Raw genomic sequence first — 18,919 nt, forward strand, 5'->3', positions numbered from 1 at the left:
TCTTGAGTACAAAACATGTGCATTCAAAGGAAGACTGTATAACAAAAGGTTTTTTAATAGACTGGAGCAATAGCTTCTGAAAATAGCACTTTGTCATCACTGCTAAAATTTCATTTTAAATTGTACAAAAATAGAAACCAGTTTTTTCAAACAGTAATAATAATTTCATTTTGTTTTGATTAATTAAATGCTTAATGCATATGCATATGCTTAATGCAACATAAAAATGTCTTGGTTTTGCCAAACTTGGTAGTGTATTTCTGTATCTATCATTCATCATTCACATTTCATACTGTACAGTACATCATACATTTAAAGAAATTCATAGCCCGTAAAACTACGAACAAAAATGTATTTAATAGTAATTTCAAGCTGGGTGCACTGTGCTGGTCAGCCTTTATTTGACAGGAAAAACACAAAGCATTACACAAAGAGTACCCCCAATGGCAACTAGTTATTTCTGAAAATTTGGCCACCTCAGGGGCAGTGTATTTCTGCAGTACTGAATATAATTTCTTCTCAAAGCTGTTTAAATTATTTTTCCAAATGCCTGTAGCCTGCACTGAGCAATTGTTACGGCATAGCAACTTTAATTTATTTGAAATAATATGTTGCAATTCCAGACCATCCACCTTGCACTATATATGATGGGTTGTTAAAATCCATCAAACATTGCCATAACCATTGCCCAGATGTTTTTTAAAAATGAACTGATTAACATTTTCATCTTGACACAGTGTAGATGTAGAAAGAAACTTTTGAGAGAAATGTACTGGACTGCCAGTACAGTATTCGGATCATAGTGTAAAACTAATTTGATATTTACGTGTTGGTCTTAGCTGTTATCTTCATTACCACACAACATCCATCCAGTTAATCTCATGTGAAACAACACTGTCATCCAACATCCAGTCATTAACATTTCAATTTAAAAACAAGCCTTGATAGGCCCATGTTGCTGAAGGCTTAGTAGTGTTTATTTTTAAATGTTATTTTCTCTTCTATCTTGCAACTTTTTTTATTGATCTACCATTTAAAAATTGTAGATCTTGTTTAAAAATATAAATTAAAAAAAGAAAAACGTGCCAAAATTAAAGAACGAGACTACTGTGGAAAGATATGACATGGTTGATTTCTGAAGTTCACATTGTCTTTTCTTGTGCTTCACGTGTTTAATGCCTCTCTTTTGAAGATTATTGCTTTTTGCTCTAGTTGTAAATGTTTTTCCCCCCTCTGATCTTTCTGGAATGCTGTAATCTCTAAATTAAACAAACATGTATACAAATATTTCTGCAAGTCTTAGGGGAGTGCAACATAACTGACATCTTCACCATCACTGAAACATTGTTGGTGTTGTTGTTTAAAATATTAAAAAAACAAAAAATATCGAGTACCATGTTATGGGTTTATTTTGGGGGAAGGCACAAATTTTACTCAGGTATACAAAAACTTAATAAAAAAAAATGGTGCCAAGCAAAGTAGACAAGCATGATATGCATGCTTTTGGAAACTGGAAATATTCCTGATCAGTGCTTCTGAGCAGAAAAAGAAAAAAGAATATCGTTATCTCAAATTCATGCCTGAACAACATAACATACAACCTCCCAAAAATATTTTGTGGGTAAAATGGTCATCTAAAATCCACACAAATAATAACACAGTAACGTCCCATTCAAGAAAAAAAAAAATGAAATGCTCACACACCTCATTTAATTGTTTTGATTCAGTTTGAATTTGAGTGTGTGTTGTGTGCTATATTTAGCTGTATCTGAGCAAGAAAAATATGCTGTAAGCCTGCTTGCACATTACATAACAATTATGAAAAAAAAAAATAGTCTGTGTGTCCAGTCTGGCAATTGTCGGCAGAAAGCCATTTCCTGTAGCGCTGGTTAACAGCACCAGGAGAATGAAGGGCTAGATCAAAAGAGCGAGGATGATGAAAGAAAAAGGCTGGGCACTGGCCAACACAGACAGGATGGGCCATGGCCAGAATAGGTGCCAACATATCAGCAGGCATTAAACGGCATCTTTGCTACTGCCAGGTGCAGCAAGCTGTGCTACAGAAAGAAACACCTCCACCCTGGGAGTAATTACAAGTTGGCTGCACCGGAAATCCAAAAATGTGATGCTGGGTCACAAAATGATACATATTGTGTTCCTGTATACCAAGTATTGCTATATGTTTCCTGTGTTTGCTATTTTTAATTTGTCATACATTAAACAATTTGTCATACATCAATTGCAAATTGTATAATTCACATGAAGCTATTTACAAAAACATATTTTGATCAAAATAATTTAATGAAATATAAACCAAAATGAAACTGCTACTTTAACTTTTTTTTTTTTCTAAATTCCACTAACTAAACTCATAAGACTCATTACTGATGTGAAATATGTCAAAACTAGGTTTTACTCATAATAAATATAATGGGCCTAATGCTAATTGTTTATTATAAATGTTCAATATTGTGATGAAAGAATTTTGAAACAATACACTGTGATATTCTTGTTCTAACTTTGACAATTGTGGCTGTTGTAAATTAAAATGCTATTACTAATATAAGAAAGCAAGCAATTAATTAAAAGCTCAACCACAGAGTGGAGGGGGTGGTCATCAAACCAACAAGATTTTTGTCAATTCTGATGTCACATGTTAATTAGAAAAACACTGGTTCTTTACAAGTTCTCCACTCATATTAATAGAACCATATCCTTCTCCTTTTCTGTTGAAATGGTTCTTGTTCTGTTTGTGTGTGGTTTTTTTTGTGTGTTTGTTTGGTTTTTGTTTTGTTTTTTCAAGGGGGGGGGTCTTTCAAAGCCACCTCACACTTGACTCCTGGCAGCTCAGCCATCCTGTCAACAAACTCTTCACAAGACAGGTAGCTACACTTGATAGTCTTATTTTATGCCTTTACATTTTTTAATTGTCATTCATTTAATTTAGAATAATAATTTTAAATAATACCAGGGTTCATCTTGTACCAATATTCTTATTTTTATAGCACAATTAAAGTTGTAAAGCACTTTCAAAGCATTGTTCTTGATGGAACTTGTAAAAAGCATTCTATACCAGCATAAAGTGTTGCTGTTCTTCCTATGGCTATTTACTAGAAATACCCTGAGAGTTTAGGTAATATTAATCTTCGAAATGAATAAAATTTTACATGTCTGCCTGCAACATATTTCTGTTGTTATTTTTGTTTTTACATTAAGTGAACCGCAACAATGTGCACAGTAACATAGGCCTATTCTCTATCCTGAGCTGTGATGACAGACGGAAATATGTGTCCATTTTAAGCCAATCTGTCACTGGAAAAACACATTACATCTATAGTATAATGAAGTATATAGTGATAAATATGTGGCTTGCAAAAAAAAAAAAACCTCGGAATGCATGCCTACTTTCAAAAATCATGACTCAATTTCAATTTTTTTTTTTTTTTTTTCTTAAGAATGGTGTAGATCTACCAGCAGGGGTTAATTGAGCCATGATAACCACCAAAACTTTGACACCTTGGTCCAGAGACCACTGCAAGTTGGCACATAGGTGGCACTGTGATATTTGTTACTGATTTAAATAAGATTAAAATCTCAGAGTGGAGTAGGCTGCATATGCTGCTCCGGATTGTCACAGAAAAAAAAATCAGTTTCCCAAAAAATAAGAATAAAAAAAAGCTTAATTTCCCCCCATATAAGTAAATGGGTAACAACCAGGATTTGATTCCTTCCACAGCTCCACCGTATGACATGTGTTTCTTCAAATTTGGACATTTGGACTAGTTTGAACATACTCTACAGTGAATAACGCCAAGAACCTCTGCAAAAATGTTGTTTGCAGATCAGTAGGTAACAAGGTTCTTACATTTTGTCGTGTTTATTGTGTTCTTTGGTCATTTACCTGCAGGGCTAGTTGTCACACCTTACATTTCACATGTTTATATCTGTAGGTTTATTTCTGAAAGTCTTTGTCATTGCCTTGTAAAAAGATACCATAATTTGAAAATAAGTTTGTTGTGGAGCCTATTATAGACTTTTCAGCAAAATATATGACAAAATGAAACAAATATAAATAAAATAAACAAACATGTAAAAGGTTGCATACATAAGCATCAAATCAGTGTTATGGCCATGTGTGTGTGTGTTTATTTAAAACATTTAACAGACAACTTGTCCTTATCTGACATTTAGACATTAAAAAAAAAAAAAAACCTTTCATTTGCCCGTAGTTGTGTTTGCCGCATTATAGCCAGTGTGGATTTACTGTGTTCACGTTAACCCCAAATTGTATTTTCAAAAAAATAAAAGTTATTTTTATTTGACTTGAAGACCATTTTGAGATTTACAGTTATGCATTGAGGACACACTTCTATCAAAAGTGACTTACAAAAGAGAAAAAGGGGTGGTTAAGTGCTTGTGGAATAAGTGTTTTCAGCTGTTTCTTAAAAGTTGTGATGGTCTCAGCAATTCGGGTGGAGATTGGCAACAGAGACGAAAATGAGAACAGAGAAGGTGAAGGGTTTGGAGAGTGACTTCCTCTTTTTAAAGCAGCAGCATGAATGCAAAAGTTTGAAACAAAAATGAAACCAACAAAAAGACTGACTGCATATACCCCTCCATCTTTATACAAGCGCAGCCATTTGGAGGTTAATGATGTCACAGAATTTACCAGTATTTTGGATGGATGTGTGAATGGTGCTTTTCCAGAAAAAGAATGTCGTTGCCTGTGTGAACAGCGCATTTTTGAATTTACCAGTAAAGTCGTTCCGGAAATTTTACGGAAATTTACTGGTATTACTCTGTGAAAGGGATAATTGAGTGAAGTGAGCTGGCAGGAGGGAGCGTAAATATGAAGTAGTGAATTGAGTCCTGAAAGCCAGCATCAAATCCTTCAATTTGATTTTGTCCATAACTAGTAGCTGCGCTGCAGATTCTGACAGGAAGGGTTTAAGAAAAAGGTGAGTGCCATGCTTCTCCAATGAGTTTGACCCCATTATCTTGGATCACCCAGCTGGCAGAGCTGTTAGAGATGCCATCAATATACAGCATTTTACTTAAAATTTGGTAATAGAACATTGACATGCCAAATACATTTGTGCTATTGTTAGAAAGGACATACAATGTCTCATTACCAATTATAACATTGCATGATAAATAATAAGCATATGGATTACGTATAGTTTTTATGAATACCTACAGTATATAATTCACTTACCCATGAGCATTACAGTGATCCTCTTGAACATCAGAGAAGAAATTGTATTGATTCTTTTATTGATAATTTGACTAAATTCCTCACATTTTCCTAATGCTGTACACTGCACATACTCATGGACTAATCAAACTCAGATCCAGGTTCAGAGAGGTTTTGTAGCTTGTGTTGTGGTACATCTTAAGGAAATCAGGATCTTGACAATGATTTGGCCAGCTATGCTTTGGAAATCTGTGATATCAGATGAAAGCATCTCAATGGCATTTAAAATTGTGGGTACTAAAAATGAGTCACTAATCACTGTGGAGCTCAAGAAGAATGACAATCGCAATGTTTATTGGCTGATGACAACACGACTATCCTGTGCTGTGACAGGAAAGCAGACATGAAAAAAGTATTGCACTTTTTATTCACACTCATTCATTGACATTCAGGCTAATTTGGATCGTTTGCCAATGGAGAGAGATACCTTTTGAGTCCAAGATGGCGTAGTTATGACATCTATCAGCAAGAGGCCATGATAGTCCTTTGCTGGGACCGGAAGAGGCCAGAGTAGTACTTTGCGACTGTTAAGAAAAGTGTGCTCTATATACACAGACCAAAATTATAAACGCAACACTTTTGTTTTTGCCCCCATTTTTCATGAGCTGAACTCAGAGATCTAAGACTTTTTCTATGGGATACAGTGAAAGGCCTATTTCGCTCAAATATTGTTCACAAATCTGTCTAAATCTGTGTTAGTGAGCACTTCTCCTTTGCCGAGATAATCCATCCACCTCACAGGTGTGGCATATCAAGATGCTGATTAGACAGCATGATTATTGCACAGGTGTGCCTTAGGCTGGCCACAATAAAAGTTGTTGGATATTGGCAGGAACATGCTGTCGTATATGCCGATCCAGAGCATCTCAAACATGCTCAATGGGTGACATGTCCGGTGAGTATGCTGGCCATGCAAGAACTGTGATGTTTTCAGCTTCCAGGAATTGTGTACAGATCCTTGCAACATGGGGCCGTGCATTATCATGCTGCAACATGAGGTGATGGTCGTGGATGAACGGCACAACAATGGGCCTCAGGATCTTGTCACGGTATCTCTGTGCATTCAAAATGCCATCAATAAAATGCACCTGTGTTCGTTGTCCATAACATACGCCACTCGATCCACAACGTTGACATCAGCAAACCGCTCACCCACACAACGCCATACACGCTGTCTGCTATTTGCCCTGTACAGTGAAAACTGGGATTCATCCATGAAGAGAACACCTCTCCAAAGTGCCAGATGCCATCGAATGCTCACATTCGATGGCATCTGGCACTTTGGAGAGGGGTTCTCTCCAAAGTGCCAGATGCCATCGAATGTGAGCATTTGCCCACTCAAGTCGGTTACAACGACGAACTGCAGTCAGGTCGAGACCCCGTTGAGGACGACGCGCATGCAGATGAGCTTCCCTGAGACGATTTCTGACCATTTGTGCAGAAATTCTTTGGTTATGCAAACCGATTGTTGCAGCATCTGTCCGGGTGGCTGGTCTCAGACGATCTTGGAGGTGAAGATGCTGGATGTGGAGGTCCTGGGCTGGTGTGGTTACACGTGGTCTGCGGTTGTGAGACCGGTTGGATGTACTGCCAAATTCTCTGAAACACCTTTGGAGATGGCTTATTGTAGAGAAATTAACATTCAATTTACGGGCAACAGCTCAGGTGGACATTCCTGCAGTCAGCATGCCAATTTGCACGCTCCCTCAAAACTTGCGACATCTGTGGCATTGTGCTGTGTGATAAAACTGCACATTTTAGAGTGGCCTTTTATTGTGGCCAGCCTAAGGCACACCTGTAAAATAATCATGCTGTCTAATCAGCATCTTGATATGCCACACCTGTGAGGTGGATGGATTATCTCAGCAAAGAAGAAGTGCTCACTTTTAGACAGATTTGTGAACAATATTTGAGAGAAATAGACCTTTTGTGTACAAAGTCTTAGAACTTTGAGTTCAGCTCATGAAAAATGGGGGCAAAAACAAAAGTGATGTTTATAATTTTGGTCAGTGTATTATAAATGTGTGTAGTACAAATGTAATCTGAATATACCATGTGCCACGATGTCCGTGTCATGTGACCTATCAACATCAGTTGAGTCACTTAACTACCTTTTACAAATCCTCTTCAAGAGCCTTATGAGACAGTAAAGTGTCCATCAAATGCACACTTCAGAATCTCACAGGAAGTATTAAGTCATTTTATTAAGTACTTTTCGCCTGCTGTTTTATGAATACTGTGAATTTGGAAATACTCCTCTTATCACTTACTGTTTTTCACCTATGATAAACACCCAAACCCATATTTGCAGTCTTTACCACTTGAGAGTGCATGCACATCACATGTAAGTGTGCAAGACTATCCAAAGTAGGAAAAAAAGCCCAAAAAATCTCAGTACCCTTAACTAGGGTAAATCACCCTAAATCCACATTATTATACAGAGTAAGAGACAGGGTTTCTGAAGGATTTTTAAGCTCAAATTTTAGACTTTTTAAGACTTTAAGACCTGCACAAATAAAACTAATACCATATAAGGTTGGATAGGGCAATGTCTATAGCACCATATTAAACTGTAAAACAGCTGCCAAAAGCATTCACATACAAGTTTTCCCAAATACAAAACGCTTTATAAAATGATAAACTTTACATTTCAGCCTTTAAACCATTTTTAAGAAAATGTCAAAAGTATTAATTATATAAATTTATCAATTATTATCAATAAATTATATAAATTAAATAACATGAATTAGGGGGGTGCGAAATTGACAAAAAAATTATATCTTGATATTTTCTAGGATTTTATCGATAACGATAATTAGACGATACTTTGCTGAGTGTGTTATTGTACTGGTATCTTAAAGATTACCGTGGACAGCCGACTCCTGAATTTTTTTGATATTCTTCATATTCTGTGTGGTCAGTTCACAGCAGTGATAGAAATTAATCTTTTCCAATCAGTTTTATGGGCATTTTTACCTTTAAGCTATTTTTTCTAAAAGTGTGCATCATCTTTTGAGTCAAATTCTTGCATTTGGGCAGTTACCAAGCAAATGAAATCAATATCAACAAAATGCATCTGAAATCTGATGTGGCATTTAGATGTATTTACACACTGTTTAATGCAGCTCAGAGGGACATAGAATGCTAACTTGCAGTTACAAATGCATAAATAATGTTTTGATATTTGAAACCTAAAACATTGAAAACTGATGTTTGAAATTATTTTTTAAAAATGAAGATACTTTAAATGTGAAATTAAAACCGCCAGCAGGTGGCAGCGAGTCACTGTTAATAAGGGAGTCATTGCGATTGAACCGAATCATTTAAAAGGTTGATTCATTCAGGAACGAATCACCGACATGTTGCTCAGAGACAAAAAACAGTGCTGTGACTGTGTTTGGAATTATTTTTGTTGGAGAAATAGAGCAAAAGCAGGAAATATGGTGTTTAAAACAAGTCTCTTAATATTAACTTCTTGTTTATAGAACTGTTGCATAAAATCAATATCACATTTGTAACCATGCTGATTTTTGGAGAAAAGACTCTTCGTGTGATATTATCTATATGAAATGATATAAATAGGCTATACATTTTCTATCTTAAATGATGTGATCATTCTAAATGTATTTTAATAGACTGAATGGTGCAGTGAAACTCCTACGTGCACTAGTTTAACCTGTTAACTGATTCATTCTCTGCCAGCAGGTGTCACGTTTGGCAGAAATATTACGGTTTTCCCGGTAAAGACAGTAGGCTACACAAAGCAGCGCAGCACCGGACTTTGAACGTGCAGCGCTCATGTTTATTTAATGAAATCATATAGCTTTCTGAAATTCAGTCGTCACATTCAGCCGTATCGCAATTCTGGACTTTCCGTCTCCAAATTTAAGACCTCTTGATCATAATTAAGACTTCCTTGTACAATTTAAGACGTTTTAAGGCCTTAAATTTGATACAACTGAATTGAAGACATTTTAAGATCCCGCGGAATCCCTGAAGAGAGGTATTTCAGGCTAAGCGTATCCAATCATTCACCATGTTCTGGAACTCACATCTGCTGAGATCTTTAGATTCCAAAGAAAACTTCCCAGTACGTTAATTAGATATTAGTTAGATATTCCATATCATTTGGTAGCAAAACAATGTTGTATATTTTATTGGTGCAGAGTATGTGCATTTTGTAAAACATTTGCAACTGTTTTATCACAAGTTTATTTTAAAGTGCAAAGTATTGAGAACTAAAATGTGTAAAAGTCATGTAAAAAGTTTACTTGCATCTTTACAACACTGTTTTAAGTGCGGTAATCCAAAGTTCTACACACACTTACGGCCTTCACGTCCACTCAAGACAAACAGAAAATATGACAACTAAGTGGTCAAGTGCAGAGGCTGCAAGTGTGGGTATAACAAGCCCTTGACTCCTTGGTAGGTGTCATTACCACCTTTGCTCTGTGTGTATCCCTTCAGCTTTGTGACAGTGCCTTCCAAAGGTCGCAAATCAAAATACGTATATAAGCTTTTGTATTTGAGCTCAATAACGAATCCTGAATTAGATTGCATTACCCGTGTCTGTTAAGGTCAATCTAAAATGTCAAGACCTGTTAGTAGCATGCATCTCAGTCAGTTATTTCAGCAAACGACCTGTATTCAACTTCAGATATGCATGAACTGTCAATGCATGTTGATGATAAACATACTGAATTATTTCTGTGAAGTCTTGTGTATGTATGTAGGCCATACGCTTCTCTAGTTTTTTTCAACTGAACAGTTAAATCTGCATGTAACCAACCAGTTTTTGCCTCTGTTTTAAGTGAGTAGGTGGCTGCTGTCCAAACACATTTGACTACATAAGCATCTATACTATGATTGCCATGTGGTCACATGCGTTTTCTACCACCCTCAAAAGAAAGTAGACAAACTGACTATTCTGGACCAATTTTTAGACATGTATTAAGCATTGCACACTTGTGATAGGATAGCCCAAACTCACATCTTAATAGCCGGTTTAAAAAGGGTAATGAGTACAATGAGGCCGATTTTTTCAATTTTTTTAAAAAGCCCACCATGGACCTTTTTTTTTTTGTAACTACTCCATAGGGTGTGTTTTTTAAATGTTACATTATAAAATGAAACAAACCATTGTTATCACTCACTTTCCATGCAACCAATGTTCAGCAAATGCTAAAACTAGTTTTAAAAATGTTCACAAACATTTTACTTAAAAAGCAAAATGTGATGCATCTTATGTCATGAAAAGGGGAAGGGTTCAAATTAGGTATAAAAAAATTTAAATACAACAAAAAATATGTCTATGGATACTAGAAAAGTGCCAAATGTTTGTGGAGTTAAGAAGAGGTGAGTCTCAACCAAAACCTTATCCCATAAACCCAACCCTAGACTCTTACAATGACACAAAAGAAATATCATGCAGCAAATTTGGTGTACTATATTTCTCTGAGAACAGAATGACACTTCACCCAAGTACACATGATCATGTAGTTAAGGTGCTGGTAAATTTCAGATCACATGGTGTTTTTTTTCCTTTTCAAGAGACATTCATATAAACCAGTGAGCTAAGGCTGGCAACATTAACCCATCATCATTTCAAGATCACACTAGGCCAAAACAAAAACTTAATCTTTTCTATTGTTGGACCACGCTAGAATAATCCACCAAGCAGATAACTTTGATTCTCTAAATGCAACAAGGGGCATCGGTTTTGTTTGAGGTGGGGTTCAAATATCCCACTACTGTGGTCATCATGGCACATAACTTGGTAACCTTACTGTTTAAGAAAGGTATCATTCAAGGGAGGTACAGCACTATGCCTATTCTGTTAAAAAGGGTGTCCTGTGAGCAGCTTCTTGTAATTAAAAAAGGGGGGAAACACTTACATTTAAGAGACCACAGCAGCAGCACACTTGCTTTGTCTTATTTACTGATCAAACCATTTGGCCATAGCATTTCTTTCCTCTCTTCCTTTCTAAAATGGTGGCTGGAATGCAAGGACTGGTCAAGGAGAGAAAATCAAATGAAGAGAGAGAAATGAAGTATACACTTAGGATTAAAGGGCTTGGGAGGGTACACATATTTTTAACGGCGCATAAACAAAAACATTTATGCAAATTCTTTTCGGCAAAGTTCTGCGCTTTGCGAGTCACAGAGAGGGTCTTTAACAATCATTGGAAACAAGTTAAAAAAAAACAAAGTTTGTACTGACAATTGCATGTTTTTACCTTAAGAGGCAACCGTGATCACACTGGGAAACAAAATAAACAATTCAACTGGACCAACTGAAGCACCATAAGATCTGCTTGTCAAGTATTATATATCAAGTGAATAGTGATTTTATGACACTAACAGAGGCTAGAGGCCCGTCGGACCCTAACGACAGCTAGACACTGGAATGATTCAGAGTGAGGAAATAACTCACTGTTCAATAAGAATTGCTTTCATGTGCATTCAAAAACACTTTGCTTTCCAAGCGTGCCATCCATGAACACACTACACAACTGTTCTGATGACGACTACTGATAAAACTGAAAACAGGAGAGTGCACTCCGAGTCAAGCGTGCAGAGCATCTTAAAAGTAAGAGTGCCATTTCATACGGTCATGATATCGTTCATTAGACATGAAAGTTGAAAACTCATCTAAGATCAGCATGATCACTTTTACTCTTAGATAAGTCTTAAACATGAGAACCGGTTTTGTTTCACCACTGGTGCTCAACTCAGTAATTTTCCTCTTACTCTTAAATACTTGCATTTCAGTGTGAACACATCATTGTAGCATTTGGGTGAATTTTCAAAATACATTTAAATCTGGCTATATACTCCAAACTAGTTACTTGAATGTTCCATTGATTTGATTGTTATGAAGTCCACACTAAGTTACAAGTAACTGCAGAAATTCAGTTTTTGGAAAAAGATAAAAGGAACTGGGGAAAGTAAAGACAAAAATAGACCATCCATACAGAACTCAATACATCAATTCCTTCTAACAACGCATAGCTTCTCCACAGGTAAAAGTGAGGAGGATGTCACTTCTCTTTCTGACACATACACGCACGCACGCACACGCACACACACACACAACCATATTCACGCACACTGTGGGTCCTAAAAGGTCCCCGACTGTGTCCATACCCCTGAACCCTGTAAATTTCGTTGTGGATAGTGCTGTGCTCCAGAAGCTGTGAGATGTCTTGAGTTAGCCTGACTGGGTCTGTCTGTTCTCTGGCTGTGCACTCTTGACGACTGAGCCAATCTGGAGCCATGAGCACCTTGTGTGTGTGGTACTGAAGCGCTGTCCATTTTAAGGTGGCCTCTGGTGGGGAGAGAGAGAGCAGCAGACAGGGAGCTGTCCAAAAGTTTAGCTTTAAGGCTTGAGGTGTCCATTGCACCTCCACTGCTGCTGTGAGGATGTGGCGCACACATTGTTGAGTCCACTGAGGAGATAGATACTGTAGAAGAGGACGGGCTTTCTTGGGTGAGCGGGCTGTGTGTGGGCAGCTTTGAAGGATAGTATCCCGGCCCCCCAGAGCTGCAGCGGGGAGGGGAGGGGCTTACAGACGGACAGAATGGAGAGGAGGAGCTCTGCTGGTCGTAGGCTGGGCTTTCCAAATGCTGATGGGATTCTGGATGGAGAGGCAGCATCTGCTGGATGTTCATTAAAAGACAGATTTAGTCTACAGTTTCCATAAAACTATTAAAGAGGACAACAATTTTCAGAATTCATAATAATAATAATAATAGTTTTTTGAGCACCAGATCAGCATATTGGAATGTTTCTGAAGAACTGTGTGATACTACAGCCTGGAGAAATGGCTGCTGAAAATTCAGCTTTACAATTTCACGAATAAAGTACATTTTAAATAGATCAATAAATAAATTGTATATATTACACACACATAGTATATATTTAAATTGTAATAATATTTCATGACATTACTGTTTTTTCTTTGTTTTTTTGATTGAATACTTGAGAAGCTTGATCTTGGTAAGCATAAGAGACATCTTTCAAAACAAAAAAAAACAATCTTAATTATTTAATGTGTATTTCAAACTTTTGACTGGTAGAGTATGAATTCCATGACATTTTCTAAAATACGTTAAATCTTTTTTTCCCTCTGTTGTGCATCGTGAACATTCTACCTGATGTGGGTGAAGAGAAGGACTTTTTAAGGGAGAAGCCAGAGATGAGCTTTGAAGATCAAACCTGTCCATTTCAACAGCATCTGACAAGACACAGAATTAGTCAAACTCTGCTGCTAAAAGCATACTTGACAGTTATTAAATTAAAAAAATAAATAAATCATACCACAGCTCTTGTCACGACTGCTGATTTGGTCATTAATTCCGGCATCTCCTCTTTTAAGGGCACGCTCTATGTTAAGATTACCCCTCAGAACACGCTCCAGAGCACCCTGTCCCTCCCTCAACCGCTCAACTGATGTAGGGACAATCCTGATATACACACACAGCAAGTCACAGCAGGTTACATTCATGATGACCGTTCATTAGCAATCTGTGAGAATGTGTATGAAGAGCTAGCATTTAACAGGAGCAGGTTTATTATTGTTAACTAAAACTTATTAAACTTATTTGAAATAAAGATAAAACAAAACAAAATATAAATATTTGATAAAAAAAAAAAACTGAAGTCCTGAATAACTAGAAATAAATAACTGAAACTGAAATAAAAATATATTAAACAAATAAAACAAAAAATAAAAACATGAATAGAAATGAAAAATGCACATAAAATTGACCAAAAAACAAAAACTTCAATGTGAACAACAGCACCAAACACCGAGGTTTATGCAATCACATTTCTCTAGAGCGTAGGCCCAAAACGTTAGATCATAGTAAAAATGCACAAAAAGCCTGTACACAATGTCCTTCAAGAAAAATTCTTCAGAAGTCTTTATTTAGAGGCCAGAAAAATACAAAAAGACTTAGTACATAATACAAAACAACAAAAGGTTTTGTCTTTGCACTGTGCACTTTTTATATTTATGGCCTCTATGAATAAAGACTTTAAGATTTTTTTTTCTTGAAGGATAGTGTGTGTGGGCTTTCATGTTTTTATTTAGAATAAAATGAAAATATTAAATTAAAGACTAATTCAAAATCATAGCAAAAACTACAACAGTGTGAAAATAATAAAATAACACTGAGCAGAACTGTTCTTTCCTCACCAGTGGTTGGACTCTGGTCCGCCCAGCACTGTGGTCTGTGTGTGGTTTACAGACCTGATGCCAGGAGGACTGACCTCCTCTATCTGTGGGAAAGCTTGGGGTTCTGGAGAGAACGAATTGTGCGGAGAGACTGGAGGAGGAAAATGCGTGTGCGGCTGTCCTGGAGACTCTGTGCGAGGGCAAATGGAGCTGAGGTTTGTGACGTGAGGTGCTGGGTCCCGTGGCCCTTTCTTTCTTTCCCTGTACTCCAGCAGAGAGACCTACATGGAAAGAAAGTATATAAGCATGACTAAAAGATGCACATGGATGACGAATAGGCATGCAGTTCTGCCCTTCAGTATAATTTCTTAGAACACGCATGCATCGTAACATTCACGTTCACAAAGCAACTCATGCATGATCAATCGATGCAGAATGATATCATCTATAACTTCAATGGGTATGACAAAGACACAGCATGCATTATTACCCAAACGCTGCTATTCAGAGAAACAACATTAAATGCCTGTATTAACCCAATCAAAAGCTGTTTAATAAAAAATTTAAAACGTGTTTTCTTTCAGCTAGAACAACTTGCAAAACTACCATCAGACCATGAGAAAAGTTTTTAAAACTTCATAACGGCAAAGAAAAATCCACACAAACATACAGACATATTCACCATGAAAATTGTTTTTAGATTAGGCAATGAAAGCATTGGTGTCTTTGAATGAATACAACCGGCTCTGCAGCAGTTTTTTTTTTTTTTTTGCTCAATTTGTTCAAGGAAGGAGCAAAGGAAGGAGTACATCATCTGGAGATGCAAATGTTATGGACATGCACACTTCTAGATGGAGGCCACTCATATGATATTCACCATGTTCTGCCCTGGCTTGAACTGGCCTCTTACAGCTAATGCCTGGTACCCAGACAAGCCAGCCAGCTGACTACCAGCACTCACCATGACCCTCTACCTTGAAAAAAGGGTGGAAAGAAAGATTTTGCAAGAGTTGTAAGAGCGAAGAGGAGAAAGAGAGAAACAGGGAGCAAATCAAAGACAGAGCAAGAGTTTCATGCGAGATAGAGGACCACCCTTCACAATTTAAATGTATATAGGAGAAAAAGGAATTAAACCGCCTAGGTTTTTCTAAGCTTTTAGAATAGTTCTTTTGGAATAAGCTGCTTCAGTTTATAGTCCAGCAGTTATTACTTTACATTCCACCAAGTCAAGAAATATCCTCTGTTAATAACTTTTGTAAAGATGGGATGATGCTAAGGGAGAAGCACATTGGCAGGGTAACAGAGTAAGAAGTCCCCACAAATAATTAAACTGAACATCAATATTTATTTCAGCTGAATAGTTTTGAAGTATAAGAGTCAAATTTATTGTCATTGGATAACAGTGATGTGGGAATTTATTATATGTTGGACGTTGATTTATTAAGTTTTATTCTGAAGTGACAAGTTAAAAATACACCCTTGGATGAAGATGCCCCAGTTAGGATAAGTGTACCCATGGGGGTCATCTTACCCCTGTAGTGGGGCAAGATGGTCCCCTTTTGTCTATGCGTTATAAGAACTAAATAAACAAATTATTTTTATTTCCACAATTATATATTAGATGAAACATTATCATCATCCTGCACATACTAAAGGAAAAACAAACAACTTTAATGGAGAAACTGATGTGGCCGTAGGACTTGCCTTCTTCTTCTGTGGTTGATTGCTAGGGTGGGGGGATGTGCTGCGCTCTGAATATCCACCTCCAAACTGTGTGTCCAGATACATTGAGAGAGAGCCAGAGCTAGACCCCGATTCCATCAGCAGCCCCTGGCTGCACATTGTGCTTAAGTTGGAGTCAGCCGTGGACAAGCCTCCATCTGATTGTGGGAAGTGTCTGTCACTTACAGGACCAGTGGGTAGATTAGCATTGAGGGGAGAGCAGGTGTAAATGAGGTTAAATTCTGTCCTCAAGGCCTGTTCTCTGGCCTGTGCCTCACTGGCATGTGAAACCAAGGAAGAATCACATAGACTGGACACAACAGCTGAGCTGCGGGGAGTCCCACCACCAGATCCATTCAGAGAGTCTGGAGCAGCAAGTGAGAAGTCATCTGACATAGGAGCTGGGCTTCCCCGGCTTGTGGAAAAGTCAGGGAAGGCAGTGACCCGTGAAGTGAAGTCTGGTCGCAAACAGGGCTGAACAGAAAAAAAAAGAAAAAAGTGTGATCATTAAAACAGAATGAACAACTTTCCTGATGAACACTCAAAGTATTTTGATGGATAGCACTTTACAATAAGGTCACATTCGATATGATTAGTTAATACATTTATTAATATTACCCAACAATGACCAACACATTTGTTACAGTTTTTATTAATCATGTTAGCTCAGGTCCATCAAATAATATTAACAAATGCTTATTGGCACACTGTTTTTTAATCTACAAAATTTAACTAAGCAGTTATCTTAATTTTAGTCAAACTACATCATCTTCCAATCCAAACCATGCTACACTACAAAAAAAGGCTTATCTTACTTAGTATTTTTGTCTTGTTTCTAGTCATGGATTTACTTGGCAAGCAAAACAACATAAGATATTTAGTCTTGTTTCTAGGGGGGAACAAGTAAATTAAGTATATTTTCTGCTATTTTGCTTAAAACAAGTTAAATTATCTGCCAGTGGGGGAAGTGGGGTAAATATCTCAAGTCAATTTGCTTATCTAGTAAATGCATCTTAATTTATGAATTTTTCGATATTTTGACTAGAAGCAAGACAAAAATACTAAGTACGAATTGCCTTTTTTTGCCGTGTACATGACAAACTAGCAATAACACTTTCACATGAGATCTTAAACTTACTTCTGGAGTCAGAGATTCTGATCTGTGCACAGGAGAGGCTTCAGGAGAAGATATGTTCTATGAAAAAGAACCAAGTCAAATATAAAGCTTTTATGCATTTCTTCTGCTATAGCAAATCTCTACAAGCTGCTTATATATCGAGAGAGAACTCCATTTTGTGTTTGTGTGTGTGTTCATTTGTTCACCTCAAACTGTAGAGGCGTATTGCAGCGGCTGGCAGGCCGGGATGTGAGAGGAGAGTAAGAAAGCATGGTAGCATTCAACTTCTCCACTTCCCCACCTAAATAAAGCGAGCAGGGAGTCATGAGCGAATGAAGGGGTGTCATGGGAAGTTCAGAGGGCAGAGGTGGGGTGATGGGGGACAATGGTCGTAACAAGAGTTCAGAAGGTGGAGCTGCTGTTTCTGGTGAACACTTCAATTTCCTCTTCTTAAATGGTCCTGTCAGCTCTGAACAAAGGGCAACATCAAAAAACACTAGTTAAAACCCCAAATCTATGATATCAAGGCTTGTAATTCAAGGCTTGTAAGAGCCATTACCAGGTTTGAACGGTTGAGAGCTGCTAGTGCTGCTGGTGTTACTTTTGTGGGAAGAATTGGACTCTGTTCCATCTTCCAATAGGCCAGAGAACATGCTCTCATCCAGCGCTTGTTTCATCCACCTCTGCTCAGACAGACATACACAAAGCCATGCTATGTAGCAACAATAACAAATATGAGCCCCAATACAAACTTAAGGTCAAACAACCAAGTCTTTAAGCAATTCAGCTACAATTTAATCGATATATTTAAAAAAACAATAAATAAATCTACGCAAGAGAAATCAAAAAATGTTCTGGGGAAATTTGAATGCCACTGTAGAGCAGTGTATTTAAGTTAATTCAGTAACTCATTCTAACCTTCTTGCAAGAACCATATGCAGGGTCAATCACACAGGGCCGCCGGCGTCTTTCTGGGTTAAAGGGTGAACCAAAACGAACATAGTGTTTGGGGGTAGTACAGATGAGAGGTGAATGAGATAGTCCTGGCAGCATGTTGAGGGTGGTGGCCAGGACTGTAGGGTCAGTGGTGATGCGTAAAGGGCGTTCCACAGACTCCTCCACCCGCTCTGGAACCTTGTCATTTAACCACTCCGTCACCAGGTACTATAAAGAGAATAAATACATAATACATTACTACATTTACAGCTCTGAAACATAGCCGACCACAGTCAAGTCACCTTATATTTTATATATATATATATATATATATATATATATATATAGTGCTTTATCTCTCTGAGAAATGAGATTTATACAGTACAGATTGCGCCAAAGCAGATTTACAGTGTTAGACAAGAATAATATAAAGAGTATAAATGAATATTCTCTTAAAAGTCACCACAAAATAAAAGAGGAATATTTTTTTTAAATGGAATATTTGAGTGTTAATTATAAATTATTTATCCATGCACATAATTTTTAATTTATGTATCATTTTTCATAAAGTGCCCTCCTCATCGCAATAATATCTCTGATGAAGTATGCACTTGGCTCAATACTGGGCTACAATCCCTGTCTTCAAGAAACGTACCACTCAAATGACACCCCAGCACTTAGCAAATGACAACCCAACCATCCAATCAATTT

At 37.2% G+C, this 18,919-nt stretch overlaps 1 protein-coding gene across 2 annotated transcripts in view; it reads right to left on the bottom strand.

The window, feature by feature from the left end:
* Positions 1–10,306: 10,306 nt before the first annotated feature.
* The window catches only part of LOC306845194 (histone-lysine N-methyltransferase SETD5-like), a 40,157-nt gene continuing 31,544 nt past the window's right edge, over positions 10,307–18,919 (bottom strand). The window contains exons 17-25 of one of the 2 annotated variants that reach the window (XM_079377845.1): positions 18,191–18,436; positions 17,832–17,955; positions 17,479–17,741; positions 17,294–17,350; positions 16,138–16,629; positions 14,455–14,714; positions 13,575–13,720; positions 13,409–13,491; positions 10,307–12,913 (exon numbers count right to left, since the gene is read on the bottom strand). In XM_079377845.1, the coding sequence (XP_079233971.1) occupies positions 12,374–12,913; positions 13,409–13,491; positions 13,575–13,720; positions 14,455–14,714; positions 16,138–16,629; positions 17,294–17,350; positions 17,479–17,741; positions 17,832–17,955; positions 18,191–18,436 (2,211 nt within the window). In that variant the 3' untranslated portion in view covers positions 10,307–12,373. The remainder of the gene's footprint in view (positions 12,914–13,408; positions 13,492–13,574; positions 13,721–14,454; positions 14,715–16,137; positions 16,630–17,293; positions 17,351–17,478; positions 17,742–17,831; positions 17,956–18,190; positions 18,437–18,919) is intronic. The other variant, XM_079377846.1, reaches the window with a different exon arrangement.

This window comes from Barbus barbus (assembly GCF_936440315.1).
Source record: "Barbus barbus genome assembly, chromosome: 25".
Lineage (NCBI taxonomy): Eukaryota > Metazoa > Chordata > Actinopteri > Cypriniformes > Cyprinidae > Barbus > Barbus barbus.